The sequence below is a fragment of the Schistocerca nitens genome, chromosome 4 (genome assembly GCF_023898315.1).
Source record: "Schistocerca nitens isolate TAMUIC-IGC-003100 chromosome 4, iqSchNite1.1, whole genome shotgun sequence".
Lineage (NCBI taxonomy): Eukaryota > Metazoa > Arthropoda > Insecta > Orthoptera > Acrididae > Schistocerca > Schistocerca nitens.
The window spans coordinates 206,327,073-206,346,070 of record NC_064617.1 but is presented as its reverse complement, the minus strand read 5'-3'; the positions used below and the strand labels follow the sequence as shown (position 1 = coordinate 206,346,070).

Genomic DNA, 18,998 nt, shown 5'->3' with positions numbered 1-18,998 from the left:
ATGTCCTCAGTTTTTTTTTCAACTGATTCTGCAATCTCTTGGTCAACTGATACGTTTCACACCGTAAAGTTTCTCAAGAATATGATTTACGGAGTATGAAACAAAGTAACATAAAATATTTTTTCGGTCCTTCACGCTAACGTACAGCGAAGGAATGTAAGTCAACTGCGTTCACATTTTAATTTCACCCTCTTTTTGAAATTATGGTGGGGGATACAAAAATATATGTTTCTCTTCTATTATCGACGCTCCGCGCGAGGCAGGCAGATAAATATAGTTCATCTCGCCCGCACAGTCTGAGGCGAAAATTGAGATGTCTTCGTTTGATGTTCACGGGTTTATGGCAGACAAGTGACATTTGCGTTCCGGCGCTGGTAAATTAGTTTGGGTTGGGGAAGAGGAGTGCTTATGGTTGGGCGAACGTAACCTTTATTTTGCATTGTGTGACGAGAATATGCCTTCGTCTTTGTGAGTGTCATAATGAAAATATAGCTTTAATAATTCTTGTTATGAAATGTGAATCGTGCAAAAGTATGAGATTGTATTGCTGCGGATTTAATGGTTTCGGACAAGTGTCACCATCGAAGCAAATTGATACAACAGGGTATACATTGTTTCCGCTCAAGAACGTAACGGATGTTTCGTTTTCGTGGAATTACATGGTGGTCCTTACAGGTATTAATAGTTATCTCTTTCTTAAGACTAATGCGTCTTTCTTAATAGACAATAGTTATGATCAATATTGGTTTTCTAGCATCTTAAGGGAATGGCATGTTGCAGGTACAGATGTTTACGTGTCTGGGTTTGTGGAAGATGAATCGAATATTAGAAAGAAACTTATTTTGGGCGATGAAGAGAGAGCGATACAGGTAAGTCAGAAAAGGCATTCACCTTACTAAACCTTCCTGTAATTTCCTTCCTGAGACACTCCACCAAACTAAGTTTTTTAAGTAATACGTTTCTGGCCACTCGAAATTCTCTTGCAGCAGACAGTTTTTACAGTTCCTTTTGGGGTATTTTTCCTCGTCTGTGGAGGAATCTACTATTCTCTGTGCAAGTATTCTAATTGGAATCGAACGTCTGATATTCAAATACCACAGTAACAGAATTTAAAATGCGCAGCATTACGTATTACCATTGGAGAGATAAGTTTCGCCCGTAGAAGTAAGCAGAGGGAGGGAAAAAATGAACAAAGCGTTTAGTTGTGGGCTTGTTGGTTGTCTCCTATTCTGTGAACTAAAGTACCACTGTATTACATAGTTGACTGCAAAGGACAATTTCTTGTTACCAGAATTATTTATTTTATCATTTAGTCGCAAGTCCTACACACACTATTGCCATTGGTAATTCTCGAAACTCACTCGTCAGTGTATGAGTAGTGAAGGCCTACCTGATTTTGGTGCGGATGGCGTAAAGTTTTAATATCAGCGTTATAGTAACTAGTGAGTTCCGTCATTCGTGTTTACAGTCCGTCAAAAAATTGAACTCCTTTTTTCCGTTTAGGCTATGTATCTAATGTGGCTTTGCCAAATAGGGACAACACAACTAAGTGATAATTACCAGTACAGTTACGAAAGTGATGCTTTGTGTGTTGTTAAAACTTTTATTTTTTCTTTTATCCCTTTAATCTTGAACTTTCTATAACTTTCTACCCTAAAGTGCACTATACTATGACAATTCACCAGATGTCTGTTGTTTGTATAGAATTGGAGATCAGCAAAATTGTCAGCATCTTGACTGCTGCTTAACTATACTTGACTGAAGCGTAAAATTCGTATTTGTCCATGTGAATTCTGGCTTGTAGAACTTTTCCTGGCTCCTCCATTATTTTTTTCTTCAGTTCTATGTTGCTATATTAGTCACCACAGACAAATGGATCCATGTAGCATTACAGCCGCCACACAAAAATCGACCCATGTAGGAGGCAGGTCCTTATAGTATAAATGGAAAGATCTTTAATGTAAATTTTGTGAGTTATTGTAGCTTAAGGACTTTGTGTTAAAAGAATACAGAATTATGTGCCCAGCACTATAATCACAATTGCAGCATCTTCATACACCTTGTCCCTTTCAAACATTTTCTTATTCTCAGGCAAGAATGCCAAAGAAACAATGACCTTGTATTGTGTGAAGAAAGTTCATTTCCCTGCCATGTAGAAGTTGCTGACGATTTGGGAATGTATGAACAGTTATTATTTTCATAAACTATTTTATGATGTATTTCACATATCTTCCACGGAATTAGGAAATGTTTCCTCCAATTGTATTTCCTTCAAACTGGAGTACTTACGTCTCCTATTTAGTTTTCATATAAGCAATTAGGGTGGAAAGTTATTTGTATGTAAGCTGAGATACGAAGATTTAGGCACTCAACTTCATAGTAAATTTCTAAAGCTTTTGTATTTACCAGTAATCAAATAATCAAAGAATATCACATTGATCCAATATGTGTGATGCACTGACCTGTTTGTGAGAAATATATGAAATTGCAGTACATGCCTTTCCCCCCCCCCCACCCCCCCACCCCCAAATCAAGTAAACATTGATTAAAGACAGAGCTCTGTAAGTTTAGCACTTTACTGTATTTAATTACAAGGAAATTAAATGAATCACTTCAGAGCATCATATTTTATAATATGAAAACAAATGTTGGTCTTGTCGGAGGTACTGCTATTGTTTGCTAATTGATTTAGTATTGAAGTAAAAACACAGAGCTGTTGTTTCTTCTTTCAGAGTGAAGGAATGCAGTGGTGAAATTTGGTACTTTTTAGTCAGTCTCCCAACTTTGTTGCTGCCCGTGCCTCAGAGCTAAATTTGACTATGTTAATTTATCTATGAATATAATAGAGGGAAACATTCCCCATGGGAAAAATATATCTAAAAACAAAGATGATGTGACTTACCAAACGAAAGTGCTGGCAGGTTGATAGACACACAAACATACACATAAAATTCAAGCTTTCGCAACCAATGGTTGCTTCCTCAGGAAAAAGGGAAGGAGAGGGTAAGACGAAAGGATGTGAGTTTTAAGGGATAGGGTAAGGAGTCCTGTGTTCTGCATACCGGTAATGGTTTGCCTTCAGTAAAAATGGTCTTTTGTTTGCTGACTGATTTCTCCTGTAGCTCCCTCAGTAGGTGGTTCTGGTTTTACCAACTTGTTATACAACATTTCTAATGCACCTATTTTTTTACTCTACAGTTTCTTGTTTGGTCATACTTTAAATTGGTGTGTAGGAAGTTAACAATTCTGTGGAAATTGCTGTAATTGTGCTTAGTGGTAGACGACAATATAAACATGTTCCCAGTTCTTTTCTATTGCAATAGTAGGGCGTCATGAACCTTGTTGCATTTCTTCTCAAGTCATGCCATAATGTGTTATCAGCTCATCAAATTAACTGTTACGTGCTGTTGTATTTTTATGCTGTTCATGTTTGTGGCACATGTCACATCTTAAACTTATATCTACACTCCACAACACACATTACAGTGTGATCACAGTTATACACTGCAAGCTCTCTGTTGACACACATGTAAGTCAGTTAATTGTGAGGCACTTACTCACTAACATATTTGTGCTTAGATGTGATTACAGCCAAATACATATGAGAGAGTATATAAATGTAAGGCATATGAAAACATTGTTGAACTAGTTGCTCTTCATTTCTCAATAATCCTTAATTCACATTTCAGGAATCATTGTATTTTTTCTGTAGGCAAAAATACACACCAAACAAGTTATTATTGCCTTAGGTGAGACACACACTTCTTCAAATATTGTGCCCTTCCAAGTTTACCACTGTGATAATTTGATAGTTGATATCTAATTACTTTACATGTGCACTGCCTAAGGTGTGAATCACTTTTAATTAAGTGTTAAAATTACATTGGAAAAAGAATATGTACAATCTGGTTACAGAAAAATTAAGTAAACTAAAAAGCTTTAAAGTAATGCAGTAACAACAGAAGCAGTAAATGTAAAGTACTTTGATTTACACACTTCATATTTAAATGAAAATTTTCTACAAACACTGTCTTATGATGGGCATTTCAGATGTTAGTTTTAAAAGGCCACATTCAGCAATGTTTATAACGTCCAAATATAATTCGTAAATAGCTGTTAAGAAAATAGCATGAAAGAATTTTTAGTTTGACATCATTAGAGATGGGAGCAAGTGCAGATTGGGTAGGAATGGGTCAAAACATTATGTTTTCCTTTCAAAGCAACCACCATGGCTTTTGCATTGGGTCATTTATGAAAACCTTGGAAAATGCAAATTTGGCTATTCAGGTTGAGATTTGGACCCAGCTCCATGTAAACAAGTCCACTACCTTAAAAAGCGCACAACTTTGGCTTGGGGAAACAGTTTCCAAGACCACTAGTTTCCATAGTGTAAGGCAGATTATAGTGTCTCATTTTCAAGAACAAGATTTTCTATCTAAATTTGGTTTTTCTTTTTGTAACCCATACGATCTAGCTTATTCAGCTTGTTAGACAGGCCACGTAGTTCCTTGTTACTTCATTGGGAACAGTGGTTTACATGAAAAGAAATGGCAGAATTTCTAAATGATTATTTTAAAACCAGTATTTCATGTTTTCTCAGCATTTCAAGACTGTTCTGATCTTGAAAACAGTTGTTCTATGTCTACGCCTCGGGATTACGTATGTGGGAGGGAGCCAGCCAGTGGATACAGAAAACCATAACTGAGTCTACCTTTAGTGGCAATTGCAGTTCTAAAGATTGAATTGCCAACAGTGTCAGAGATTTGGACCATGAGCTTCACATCAGTATTTGCCAGTGGGTACTGAACATGTAAGCAGTGTGAAGAAACAAAATATATCTGCAATTCCTAGAAAACTTCATCAACCTGTTTCCAACCTGTTTCCAATCTGTTTCTACCTCTTTTAAATGCTTTGTAAGCTCCTCTTCACTTCTTGTGGTTCCTGTATTACTATTTTCCAATTGCTTTTTAAGATCCTTCAGATTATTGTTTGTTTCAGCAATTTGACCATTGCTTGAAACAGCTAATAACCTTGACAATAATTTTACAACTCCATTGTTTGAGCCTATAAATTCAGTTTCATCAAAACCAAGAAACAGTGAACAAGCATTCACGTAAACAGTTCCTACTGACTCATTATTGTGAATCCGGTTCTGTGCTACCTCACTGTTAACTTAGATTTTACTTTAATTATCTTTAATGCTATTGTTTAAACTTGCAACATAGTCTACTACCTGAAACCTGTTTTGATTACATTTAATCATCAGATTGATAAACAAACACAGTACTAAGTACATCGTATTAAAATTTCAGTCTTCTCACTAAAATTCTTGTCTCCACACAAAATTTCTGCCACACAGAAAAAAGATTGTCCGTGGTGATAAAGTTTATACCACAAACATTTTTGTCCCACTTTTTAGTTATCACCTCTTTATTTGCTTTATTACTCACACATGTGTGTGCATGCCTATATCACAGGATGCTCCACCACAAATTAAATGCTATAGGGTGTAACAATTAATAGCAAATACTCATCTTCATTTCTCAGCAATCTTCTTTGCTGCAGTGGCTGTAAAAGAATTTGCAAATATCTGCTCCACCAAAATTTGCTGCAACTTGCTGAGTTCTTGACAGTGCAGCTAATGTTTTGGTAGTTCCAAGAGAAATTTCAAGAAATTAAAGTTACGCGTCTCTTCCATAATTACATGTTAAATGTATAATACGGTTACTCTGACGGCTAATTTGCCACCCTTCATACATTATTCTAATAATTAGTGGTTACATAATCCTTTATTAGAAACAGAAAATTTTTGTATTACAATCAAAAACTTGTTGGTGTATACAGGCAGACATCATGGAATTACGTATTAGTTTACTTCTCTCATACTGCAACATGAAGTTTTACACAGCTTTTAGTGTAGAAATTCATAAAATAGATTCAGTAACAATGCTTTTTGCAGAGTTGCTTACATCATGAAGGTTCTATGTTCATAACATATGCACATGTTCATTCCACTAGTACTAATGAAATGCTGGTTTACCTTCTTCTGAAAGGTATTCTGGAATTACAAAATGAGATTTGTTCGTTTTATGCCTAAGTACCTATTAATAAAAGTGCAAAGGTGTATGTGTGCTTGTTATAGTCAAAACAAAATTGACAGAATTTGAGTCAGTGTAATACTTTGAGTTCTAAAAGGACCAGATTAATGAAATGATTGTAACAAAATTTATATAAACCTGTAAATGTGACAGCCTGACACTTGATGTCAACATTTTGTCATATGTATCCTAACAATCATATATTGATACGTTTCAGTCTGCCCCTTACTCCCCCCCTCCCCCCCTTTCCCAACCCAACAAGGAAGGAACTAATAGTTATGAAAGCTAGAAAGATGTCTCTCTTAAATGTGCCTGTTGACATTACTGAAATATTACCTTCTGGAGACTGGCTGGCCATTGTTTCGTTGTAATTTTAATTTCCTTAGGTGAACTCTACCTTTGATAAAAATGGAATTTTTTAAGAGATTTGTTCCTTGATATTATATGTAGTCTGTGTGTTACTTTCCAAAACTGACAGATTTTCTCTCCTCCACTCCCACATTCTTACAGGTCCTATATCTTTCAGGTTAGCAGACATAGATATAGTTGGAATATTGTTGATAATCCACTTTGTATTCAAGTTACCATTGGTTTACCGAATTGGAGATTGTGCAGTGGGGGAAAATGTTAGAACAACACTGATGTGCAGTACCATAAAAATTTGGGCAGAATTAGTGATCTTACAGAAGCTTTTATTTTTCAGGCTGCTTGCTCCTCTTCACGGGCATTGATACTTACAGATAGCGGTGAGTGTTGGCAGTACATTTCGTCCACAGGGGCCTTAAAAAAGCTGCCAAATTTTGTGAATGTTGAGACTGAGATGTCTACATCTGATGATGAGAAGGAAACTGTAAATAAACAGTGTAGACATGGGAAGAGGATTCAGGATGGAGCATTTCCAAATTCGAGTAGTGGAGAATCCCACCAAAAAATTGTTAAAATATGCTGTGGTGAAGCTATTCATGTGGCAGTAACTGCGGCAGGTAAGGATCTTTGCACTGTAGTTTGTGTTATCGCAAAACTGTAATGAGGTAATAATTTAAATTTAAGTTCACGCTGATAAATACACACATCAGAACCAAACAAAATTCGTAGTCCATACAAGAATATCACCACCATTCAAAATAAATGTATTGATACAAACCATCTATAATCAAAAATGTCAAAGTGTGTATTGTTGATTGATCGTCACAATTTTGGTATTTTATCCTTTTAAATTACTGCAAGTTAGTGACAGAAAAATTCTGTGCCAAGACTGTGTCTACATGCTGAAACAGTTCTTTGGCTTCATGAAGCATACCTCTCTGATGGGATGCATAAAATCAGTTTTTTGTTAATGGTCAGAACATATGTTTTCATTGTCAAACAAAAATAGATATCATAAGTATTGACTTCCTTTGTTGCAAAATAGGTTGTGCCTTCAGTATTCCATCTCCATTGCCTCTCACGAAACATCGTGTGACTGCTGTTGCTTGTGGTATAGAACATTGCCTCCTACTGACAGATGCTGGAACTGTTTACTCTTGGGGAACTGGCACGTAAGTAATATGGCACTCTTGCATTTGATTCCATTACAATACTTTAACATGAGGAAGCTTTACATCTCATGTGATTTACACGTATTAAGCACTGGCAAATTTTGCCTAAGACAGTGCTGAAGTCGGAATGAAATAATGCCACTTCCTTCAAAGATAATCATTAATAAAAAGTTTGTATGACTAGTTTTGCACAGTTCTCAAGTTATATGGCATATAACTTGAAGTGATGCAATTGTTTGCTTAAACATCAGAAAATTAGAATATTACCAGAGATGAAAAGGTTGAGGGAGGGGTGAAGTTGCTTCTGGTTTTATGAATTCATGTGAATCAGAAAAGACTTTAGAATATAGAAAGAAAAATTCAAACCTTTATGTGATGATTGCCTGTAAGCTAACAATGATAATTGGTCTCATAATAAACTAGAATTGTGTAACAGACTGTTTGGTGCAAATGTGTGTTATGGTATACTCATTGAATGTTCACAAATTAAACTAATTTCTTACTTCATTATACTTTCAAATATTCAATCTGAAAGGCGATTGAGGTACACAAGAATCATAAAATGTAGTTGGTTTATTTTGTGGTTGGTTAGTGATTGAGATGATGTCAAAAATGACAATCTCCTAGGGGCATACAATTCTTTTGTGAGTAAATGCTTGGCTACCATGAGCCCCCCAGCCTTTGCAGGAGTGTTACTCTTTCTGTGATGCGAGCCTATACTTCCATTATCCCTTTCCCTCCTCTGCTTTTCCATCACATGGTTTCTCTGGTGCAGACTCCACTTGGGCCTGGACCTGGTCCATTTCACTTCTGGTGCACTCTATATCGTTTCTTTAATAAATACGTGGTCCTCATTGTTGGGTTTGACATGCTATAAAATTTCCAAAATTTTCAGAAGTGCGGGATTACACAGGGAAGGTCACCCAGTGTGGTATCTTTTACTTTTGTGCCTTTCCACCTTGGCTCCCTTGCACCCTTTCTTTCCACCATAGTAGCCATCCCATTGTGGTAGAGGGGAGGTGGCCTTAAAGTACCTGCAAGGTGGTAGCCCCTGACCATGCAGGGATCACACTGTTGGTGCCTGAACTGAAACATCCCCATCTATGCCAAGGAGTATGCGCCCATCATGATTGGGGCATGGACACTCTAAGCAGCGGAATACTGGCCAGTTAACCGTTGCTGAGGGTGGGTTGTGCCCATGGTGAGAACCCCTGTTTGGAGTGAGTTGCATCATGGCAGATGAAGCTTTCTCCTGCTGGTTTTCATAAGGCTCCAGCTGTCTCTTCAGAAGGAAGGAACTCATTCAATGCAGAGAGATGTGACACCCAATTGTTTCCTTCCCTGGCTACGCTGTGGGAGGAACGTCGGATTAACAGACAAGCAGGGAAATACTCCCCACGAATACCTGGTTTCTACAAGGACGGATGAGGATTCTTTTCTGGCCACAAAGCCTAGGACAAGTTTTGGAGAAGTCGCAGCCATCTCTAAAATGAAGAGTGGGTCGGTTTTCATTGAAACAGCATTCCCTGTCCAGTCACAAGTGTTGCTTGCTTGTGACAAGGGGGTAATATTCCAGTGACAATCACTCCCTATAGTAGTCTAAACATGGTTCAGGGCATCATTTTCGATTGTGACCACCTCTTGCAGTCTGATGATGAGCTGTGCCAACTTGGGGGGGGGGGGGGGGGGGGAGGAGATGTAAACTTCGTCCGTCGTGTCTATAGAGGTCCAAAAGAGAGTAGAGTTGCTACTGGGGCCTTCACCTTGGCCTTTGAAGGTAATTCATTGCCTGAAAAGGTCAAGGTGATGGTATACCTATGTTATGTGAAACTCTGTGTTCTGCCCCCTAAGTTGTGCTTCAAATGTGTGAAATTCTGGCACATGTCTTCGCGTTGTAATGCCAGGATTGTGGACGGCTGTGGCATGTGAGTGTTCCTTGTGCTCCGTCCATTGTCTAAATAACCTGTGGAGAGCACCATTCTCTGTGCTCAGTAGTCTACACTGTCTTCCAGAGAGAAAAAAAAGTACAGGAATGTTATACTCTGGACAGACTGACATACCAACAGGCGAAGAAAATGTATGAGCATCCACATCCTGCTTGCATGACTGTGTTGTAGGCTACAGCTATGACAAGGTCACTACCTTGAATGATGGTACTCTTCCCCTATTCTGCATCCTACAATGAGCACTCGGAGCCATTCGACCGTGTCTGCCCCCTGCTGGTTGGGGGCTGTCCTGCTGCTGCTGCTGCTGCTGCTGCTGCTGCTGCTGCTGCTACTGCCTCCACACCCACATTGGTAGCAATGGCTTCCAAACCACTGGGGACTGATGACCATAGCTGTTAAGTCCCATAGTGCTCAGAGCCATTTTTTGTTCTGCTTCTGTGGCCACGGCAACAATCCCAGTGGTCCCTGAGGCTCCACATCGCAACACACATTTCTCAGATCCTGTATGTGTTAACATCACCTTTCAACCAGTGCCAACAGGTGAGCCTGGGACATAACTTGCCTCCTTGGTCCCATCAAGCCCTAACAATATGCAGACAGCACAATTCTCCAGTGGAATTGTAGCAGTTTTTTCCACCACCTGAGCTGTGACATCTCTTAAGCTCCTCTCCTGCTTTCTGCATTGCCCTTCAGGAAACTTCATTTCCACCAATGAAGACCCCTGCCCTCTGTGGCTACTGGGGTTATTTTAAGAATCGCCTGGTGGAGTTTCCACACATTCTCTGGACTTGGTATATATCAAACGTGTTGCTCTTGATTCAACTTTGGAGACTGTGACGACTGTTCAGGTAAGGGCATTTCAGGATTTTATCCTCCCAATGGTGTGGTGCCTCAATACATAACTGTCTGCATTGGTTTCTCAGCTCCCCTCACTTTGCCTAATCATGGGCGACATCAATGCCCATAACCGTTTGTGGGGTGGACATATGATCATTAAAGACATTGAAAACTTACTGGCAAGTCTTGACATAAGTCTCTTAAATACTGGTGCCTCCAATCTCTTCATTGTGGCACATGAAACTAACCCAGCCATTGATCTGTTTACAGCCATGGTCTTCTCCCATCCATCCACTGGAGGGTTCACAATGACCTGTGGTAGCAACCACTTTCCAATCTTCCTGTCCCTCTCTGAGTCACTCTCATGGGTACCCATCCAGATGGGCTCTCCAGAGTGCCGACTGGCACGCTTTCACCTCCACTGTCATTCTGAGCTCCCTGCTACATGGAGGCATTGATGCAGTTGTCGAGGGCACAACAGAAGCCATTCTATTGGCAGCTGGCATAGTGAGCCCCTATTTTTTAGGATCCCTCCATTGGAAGATAGTACCTTGTTGGACCTCGGAAATCGCAGAGACCATTAGAGATTGCAGGCAGGCTTTCCAACATCATAAGTGGCGTCCATTGATAGAGCACCTCATTATCTTTAAGTGGCTATGTGCCCAGGTCCGCCACTTAACAAAACAGTGGAAGCAAGAATGCTGGGGATAGTACGTTTCGACCATTGAACCACATGTGCCTCATTCTTAAGTTTGGGAGATCAGAACCCCTGTGCATACCAGACCTTTGCAAATGTACTTGTTATTTCCTTGAGCGGTGCTGTTTTTACTGACCCAGACAACGTAGCCGAATATTTTGCTCTGCATTACGCTAAAACCTCTACATCTGAGAACTACCAACCTGCCTTTTGTGTCCTTTAACAATGGATGGAGCAATGGCTGTTATCTTTCACTAAATGTCAGTGCCCTTTGCCCTGATACAGCCCCAGGACCAGGCTGCGTCCACACCCAGATGCTCAGATACCTATCGGTGGATTGTCAGTATCATCTCCTGACCATCTTCACTTGTATCTGGAGCAAAAGTGGGTTCCCATCTCAATGGTGAGAAAGCACCATCATCCCAGTACTGAAATTGGGTAAGTACCACCTAGAGATGGACAGCTATCACACAACTGGTCTCACCAATGTTCAGTGTAAGTTGCTCAAATGTAAGATGAGCCATCTTCTTCGTTGGCTCCTCAAGTCTTAGGGCCTTCAGGCTCTGTTCCAGGGCGTTTTTTTGCCAATGCCATTCTACTGTTAATTTGGTGTGCCTGGAATCTACCATCTAGACAGACTTTGACTGATATCAGTACCTTATTACTGTCTTCTTAGATATCCAAAAGGCTTATGACATCACACGGTGACACCACAACCTCGCTACCGCTTCTGATTTTTATCCAGAACTTCTTGTCGCACTGCACTTCCTGCATCCGAGTTGGTGCTTCCCACAGCACTTCCATAATGCTTGAGGTCCGACAGGGTACTGTATTAAGTGTTCTTCTCTTTCTAGTGGCCATCAATGGTCTAACAGCAGTTGTGGGGTCTTCAGTATCACCTTCCTGTATACTGACAATTTCTGCTTGTACTATTGCTCCTCTAGTGTGGGTGTTACTGAACACAGACTGCAGGACACCCTTCGAAAGCTGCAGTCATGGGCCATCACCCATGGCTTTCTTTATTGCTGTCAAGACTCGTGTCGTGCAGTTCTGTTGACATTGTACTGTTTATCCACAACCAGACTTTTACCTGGACGACCAATTACTCAACATAGTGGAGACCTCTCTTTTTGGGATTGGTCTTCAGAGCTCGACTGACGTTGCTTCCCCATCTTCAACTACTTTAAGGTGCAGGCTACACCTCAGTATACTTTGCTGCCTCAGTAACACCAGCTGGGGTGCATACTGCACTACCCTCTGCAGTTTTACAAAGCCCTGATCCTGTCCAATCTCGGTTATGTGTGCCTGGCATATGGTTCGGTATTGATCTGCTGTCACTAGACCAGATCCACCAGTATGGGATCCAACTTGCAGCAGGAGTCCTTTGAATTAGGCCTGTGAACAGCCTACTCACTGTTGTTGGCACTAGTGTGAATTGGTATGGGTGGAGGTTATACTTAACAGCCGAACTAAGTTAATAATTGGCTCCTTCTACCGAGCCCCAGACTCCGATGATATAGTTGCTGATTCGGGAGGACGACGGTTCAATCCCGTCTCCGGCCATCCTGATTTAGGTTTTCCGTGATTTCCCTAAATCGTTTCAGGCAAATGCCGGGATGGTTCCTTTGAAAGGGCACGGCCGATTTCCTTCCCAATCCTCCCCTAACCCGAGCTTGCGCTCCGTCTCTAATGACGTCGTCGTCGACGGGACGTTAAACACTAACCACCACCACCACCACCACCACCACCACCATATAGTTGCTGAACAGTTCAGAGAAAATTTGAGTCTCGTAACAAATAAATACCCCACTCATACGGTTATAGTTGGTGGGGACTTCAACCTTCCCTCGATATGTTGGCAAAAATACTTGTTCAAAACCGGTGGTAGGCAGAAAACATCTTCAGAGATTGTCCTAAATGCTTTCTCCGAAAATTATTTCGAGCAATTAGTCCACGAACCCACGCGAATTGTAAATGGTTGCGAAAACACACTTGATCTCTTAGCCACAAACAATCCAGAACTAATAGAGAGCATCATGACTGATACAGTGATTAGAGATCACAAGGTCGTTGTAGCTAGGCTCAATACCGTTTCTTCCAAATCCACCAGAAGCAAACACAAAGTAATTTTATTTAAAAAAGCGGATAATGTGTCACTAGAAGCCTTCCTAAGAGACAATCTCCATTCCTTCCGAACTGACTATGCAAATGTAGACGAGATGTGGCTCAAATTCAAAGATATAGTAGCAACAGCAATTGAGAGATTCATACCTCATAAATTGGTAAGAGATGGAACTGATAACCTATGGTACACAAAACAGGTCCGAATGTTGTTGCAGAGGCAACGGAAAAAGCATGCGAAGTTCAGAACAACACGAAATCCCGAAGATTGGCTAAAATTTAGACGCGTGAAATTTGGCACGGACTTCTCGAAATTTGGTAGAAAATCCAAAAACATTCTGGTCGTATGTAAAGTACACAAGTGGCAAGACGCAGTCAATACCTTCGCTGTGCAGTGCCGATGGTACTGTTACCGACGACTGTGCCGCTAAAGCTTAGTTACTGAACGCAGTTTTCTGAAATTCCTTCACCAGGGAAAACGAATGGAATATTCCAGAATTTGAAACACGAACAGCTGCTAGCATGAGTTTCTTAGAAGTAGATACCTTAGGGGTTGCGAAACAACTCAAATCGCTTGATACGGGCCAGTCTTCAGGTCCAGATTGTATACCGATTAGGTTCCTTTGAGATTATGCTGATACAATAGCTCCCTACTTAGCAGTCATATACAACCGCTCGCTCACTGATAGATCTGTACCTACAGATTGGAAAATTGCGCAGGTCGCACCAGTGTTTAAGAAGGGTAGTAGGGGTAATCCATCAAACTACAGACCTGTATCATTGACGTCGGTTTGCTGTAGGGTTTTGGAGCATATACTGTATTCAGACATTATGAATCACCTCGAAGGGAACGATCTATCGATATGTAATCAGCGTGGTTTCAGAAAACATTGTTCTTGTGCAACACAGCTAGCTCCTTGTTCGCACGAAGTAATGGCCGCTATCGACAGGGGATCTCAAGTTGATTCCGTATTTCTAGATTTCCGGAAAGCTTTTGACACCATTCCTCACAAGCGACTTCTAATCAAGCTGCGGGCCTATGGGGTATCGTCTCAGTTGTGCGACCGAATTCGTGATTTCCTGTCAGGAAGGTCGCAGTTGGTAGTAATAGACAGCAAATCATGGCGTAAAACTGAAGTGATATCAGGTGTTCCCCAGGGAAGCGTCCTGGAACCTCTGCTGTTCCTGATCTATATAAATGACCTGGGTGACAATCTGAGCAGTTCTCTTAGGTTGTTCACAGATGATGCTGTAATTTACCGTCTAGTAAGATCATCCGAAGACCAGTATCAGTGGGAAAGCGATTTAGAAAAGATCGCTGTATGGTGTGGCAGGTGGCAGTTGACGCTAAATAACGAAAAGTGTGAGGTGATCCACATGAGTTCCAAAAGAAATCCGTTAGAATTCGATTACTCGATAAATAGTACATACAATTCTCAAGGCTGTCAATTCAACTAAGTACCTGGGTGTTAAAATTACGAACAACTTCAATTGGAAAGACCACATAGATAATATTGTGGGAAGGCGAGCCAAAGGTTGCGTTTCATTGGCAGGACACTTGGAAGATGCAATAAGTCCGCTAACGAGACAGCTTACACTACACTCGTTCGTCCTCTGTTAGAATATTGCTGCGCGGTGTGGGATCCTTACCAGGTGGGATTGACGGAGGACATCGAAAGGGTGCAAAAAAGGGCAGCTCGTTTTGTATTATCACGTAATAGGGGGGAGAATGTGGCAGATATGATACGCGAGTTGGGATGGAAGTCATTAAAGCAAAGACATTTTTTGTCGCGGCGAGATCTATTTACGAAATTTCAGTCGCCAACTTTCTCTTCTGAATGCGAAAATATTTTGTTGAGCCCAACCTACGTAGGTAGGAATAATCATCAAAATAAAACAAGAGAAATCAGGGCTCGAACAGAAAGGTGTAGGTGTTCGTTTTTCCCGCGCGCTGTTGGGGAGTGGAATGGTAGAGAGATAGTATGATTGTGGTTCGATGAACCCTCTGCCAAGCACTTAAATGTGAATTGCAGAGTAATCATGTAGATGTAGTACCCCTCCATGGCAATCAGGGGCCAACAACAGCTATTCAGTTGTGCTTTACATGTTCACCGCTCCCCTAAGCATCCAAATTACCATGCCCGTTTTAGTCATAGGATGATCCACCCCTCACAGCAGAGACCCAGAACTGGGGTCACAATTGTAGTTCAACTACAGTGCCTCTGCTCTGAACTCACTTTACCCACTGTTGCCTCTTGCGAAGGAGCAATCATGTACACCCCCAGCGTGTGTCCCCTGAACTTGGATTTGTCTCTATTTATCCTTTGGACTGAAAGATTCAGTTGACCCCATGGTGTTTTGCCACCTGTTCCTCACTGTCCTCGATTTCTGGATTCGAAACAAGGTGCAGTGAATTACGCTCTCTGCCAAATGGATGGAGTGTCTTCCCTGCTGGATTGGTGGCTGTCAAACAAGCCCTCAGCCACGCTCATTCTTGTGCTGGTAAGATGCGTCCAGTCTGCAGCCATTTCCTGAATAGTCTTCAGACTATAGACCAGTGCTACCCTTCTCTTCCCAAGACCTTCTTTATGACCTCCCTCAAGCTGGATGGTCAGTCATCCTTGTTAGAAGCTGCGGGCATCTTGGTATCTCGGGAATGAACATGCCTACTATGTGGCAAAGTTGGCTACTAGGTTGCTGATTATCGAAATGGGGCTCCCAAAACTGGACCTTTGATCGACTCTGTGCCATCAATTGTTGGAGTTCTGGAACTCAGAATGATCTGCCCTGAACTCCCCAAACAAACTGGTGGCAGTAATGGAGACCACAATCATGTGGCAGTCTTCCCTTTGCACTTCTCGCAGGGAATCCACTACACATTAACTACACTTGGCTGACCCATGGCCCTAATCCCTGACATGAGGACCCGCCTTACTGCTAATGAGGTGCTCAGCTTACAGTTACCTACATTGTACCATACTGCCCAAATTTGGCTGCTGTACGGTGATATCTTAACCTTCCTGACACTACCTCTGATGCTAGTGGACGACACCAAAGCAACCGACCTGATTTTATGTTTCATTGTTGTAGGTGGTGTCTACCCATCTTTGTGAGGTGGGGCACTTTGGCATTATTGACCATTTGAGGTGTTTGAGGGGTATCTAACTGCTCTGGCCCAGTGGACACATGGTGGTCCTAGCACAGTGGTCTGGCATGGCCTCTATCCATCCCACCTTCTCTCTCTCTCTCTCTCTCTCTCTCTCTCTCTCTCTCTCTCTCTCCCTCTCCCCCCCCCTCCCTCCCCCCTTTTTTTACCGCTTTTAATGTTTTCTTTCCTAAAATTTTATTGTCTTCTCTGCACTACTCGGTCTCATACGGTAATGGTTGATTAGGTGGTGCTGGCTGGTTGCAGATGGTGTCTCTCCCACTACATATTGTGCTCCAGGGACCTGCAACTGCATTCTGGGCAGAGCAGCTTGCCCACCCTACCCCCTCTCAGTCCCCTCCTACTTCTCATTGATTTGTCTGTCTTATTGTATCTTGCTTACAGTCAGGCTTCCCAGAATTTTTGTTTTGTATCCTTCTTCTGATAATTATTCGTGGATCTTGATGACCTCGCAGTTTCGTCCCTGTAAACCCAACAACCAATCAACCAAAAATGACAAGCCCATGTGTTGTAATTTTGGAGCTATATTGCAATTTGCTGTTAATATAACCACTATGTGATTTGACTTCTCATTGCTCAACTCCCAAGGAAGTAAAGGCGAAAGGATTATTAAATATAACACACTGACAAAAGTAAAGATCAAAAACATATTGAAGTGTGGTGTATAATGGAAAATAACCTTCCAGTCCCATTCTGTTTTCAGTTAGTTGCCAGTAAGTAAGTAATTTGTCCCCCTTTTCAAGCAATCATTTGTTCCCATTTTTATTAATCACTTGCCAATCATATTAAGTATCTTTAGAAACAAAGATGATGAGACTTACCAAACAAAAGCACTGGCAGGTCGATAGACACACAAACAAACACAAACATACACACAGAATTCAAGCTTTCGCAACAAACAGTTGCTTCATCAGGAAAGAGGGAAAGACGAAAGGATGTGGGTTTTAAGGGAGAGGGTAGGAGTCATTCCAATCCCGGGAGCGGAAAGACTTACCTTAGGGGAAAAAAGGACAGGTATATACTCGCGCGCTTGTGTCTGTGTATGTGCGGATGGAGGTGTGTGTGTGTGTGTGTGTGTGTGTGTGTGTGTGGGCGCGCGCGCGTGTATACCTGTCCTTTTTTCCCCTAAGGAGTAAGTCTTTCCGCTCCTGGGATTGGAATGACTCCTTACCCTCTCCCTTAAAACCCACATCCTTTCGTCTTTCCCTCTCCTTCCCTCTTTCCTGATGAAGCAACTGTTTGTTGCGAAAGCTTGAATTTTGTGTTTGTGTGTTTGTGTTTGTTTGTGTGTCTATCGACCTGCCAGCCCTTTTGTTTGGTAAGTCTCATCACCTTTGTTTTTAGATATAATTTTCCCACGTGGAATGTTTCCCTCTATTATATTCATAAGTATCTTTAGAAATTGACAAGCCTTTGATGCTTTGTAACAGTGTATAAACAGTCCACAGATCAGAGAAGCAAGAGTGTGGTCATTTGTTTCCAAATCCTCACCATTATTGGCAGCACATGATGTCTTTCTTTAGTAATGTGGGTGAACAGAATGCCTAGAGAAAATATGTAAAAGTGTTAAGCACTATTGTATTGGTTTGCTGATTGCACCACCAGCATCACAAATAAAGGAAAAAAATTGCACAACTTGACTGTAATATCTATAGTAAGATATTTCTTCTGTGTATGTCTAATTGAAAAGAGTTGGAAAAATTTTAGGCTATGGTTTGGCAGGAACTGAGGTGAGAGACAAAAAGAAGAAAATTTGTCTGCTGAAAGAAATTTAAATTCCTTACTAATGGATAGTCTCAATCTACATTAAGAAAAATAGCTCAAGTTTGTTTGCCCAAGGAACTTCTAGTAGTTGAATTTAGGATAAAAAAGAACACTAGCGAGCTATCAGTCCCAAAAGTCCATCCCGCCTGAAAATTTGGGCCATAATTCTGATTGTACACAGTTATGACCTCTTTGAATGTACAGCTTGTAAACTTTCCTGCATGCTCATCGGCATTTGCCCCACCCCACTGCAGCTGCCTAATGCCATAGTGAATTACAGTACAGTGGCATGACAAGAACCACCCTACTATTCACAGAATGTTTTTAACAGTATTCTTGTATTTCTATTTTGCAACAATATATATTCCTCAAAATCCAAAAGAATACACTTAAGCAACTGAAGTATGAAATGAAGTCAACTAGTTTTGATTTAAAATTCAATCATGCCAGTGAAGTTGAAGAACAGCACATCTGCTGTGAATGTTCTTCACTTTAACAATACCAGCTTTAAAATCCAAAGAAACAATGCACAACATCAGTGTTAATTATTAAATAGTGCTAAACTACTTCTTTACTAACATACTCATTTGTTTCATTCATTTACACTGCATTTGTGAATTAAACATAAAAATGTTCAAAGCAAACAGATCTTGAGCATTAGCTACAGGTTAGAAACCACACACTTTGACACAATTAACAAAGGACATTACTGCTGTCAAAACAATATTTCATAAACCTCTTATGCACACCATTTTACAGCACTTTGCACTCGGGCATTAAGTGGCTGCAGTGGAGCAAAATGAGTGACAACCAGTGCACACAAAAGATTAA

At 40.9% G+C, this 18,998-nt stretch overlaps 1 protein-coding gene across 1 annotated transcript in view; it reads left to right on the top strand.

Moving 5' to 3' along the window:
- The first annotated feature begins 315 nt into the window (after positions 1-315).
- The window catches only part of LOC126252969 (RCC1 domain-containing protein 1-like), a 30,323-nt gene continuing 11,640 nt past the window's right edge, over positions 316-18,998 (top strand). Inside the window, exons 1-4 of the mRNA XM_049953990.1 lie at positions 316-675; positions 781-869; positions 6,802-7,081; positions 7,510-7,636. Coding sequence (XP_049809947.1) covers positions 510-675; positions 781-869; positions 6,802-7,081; positions 7,510-7,636 — 662 coding nt within the window. The 5' untranslated portion in view covers positions 316-509. The remainder of the gene's footprint in view (positions 676-780; positions 870-6,801; positions 7,082-7,509; positions 7,637-18,998) is intronic.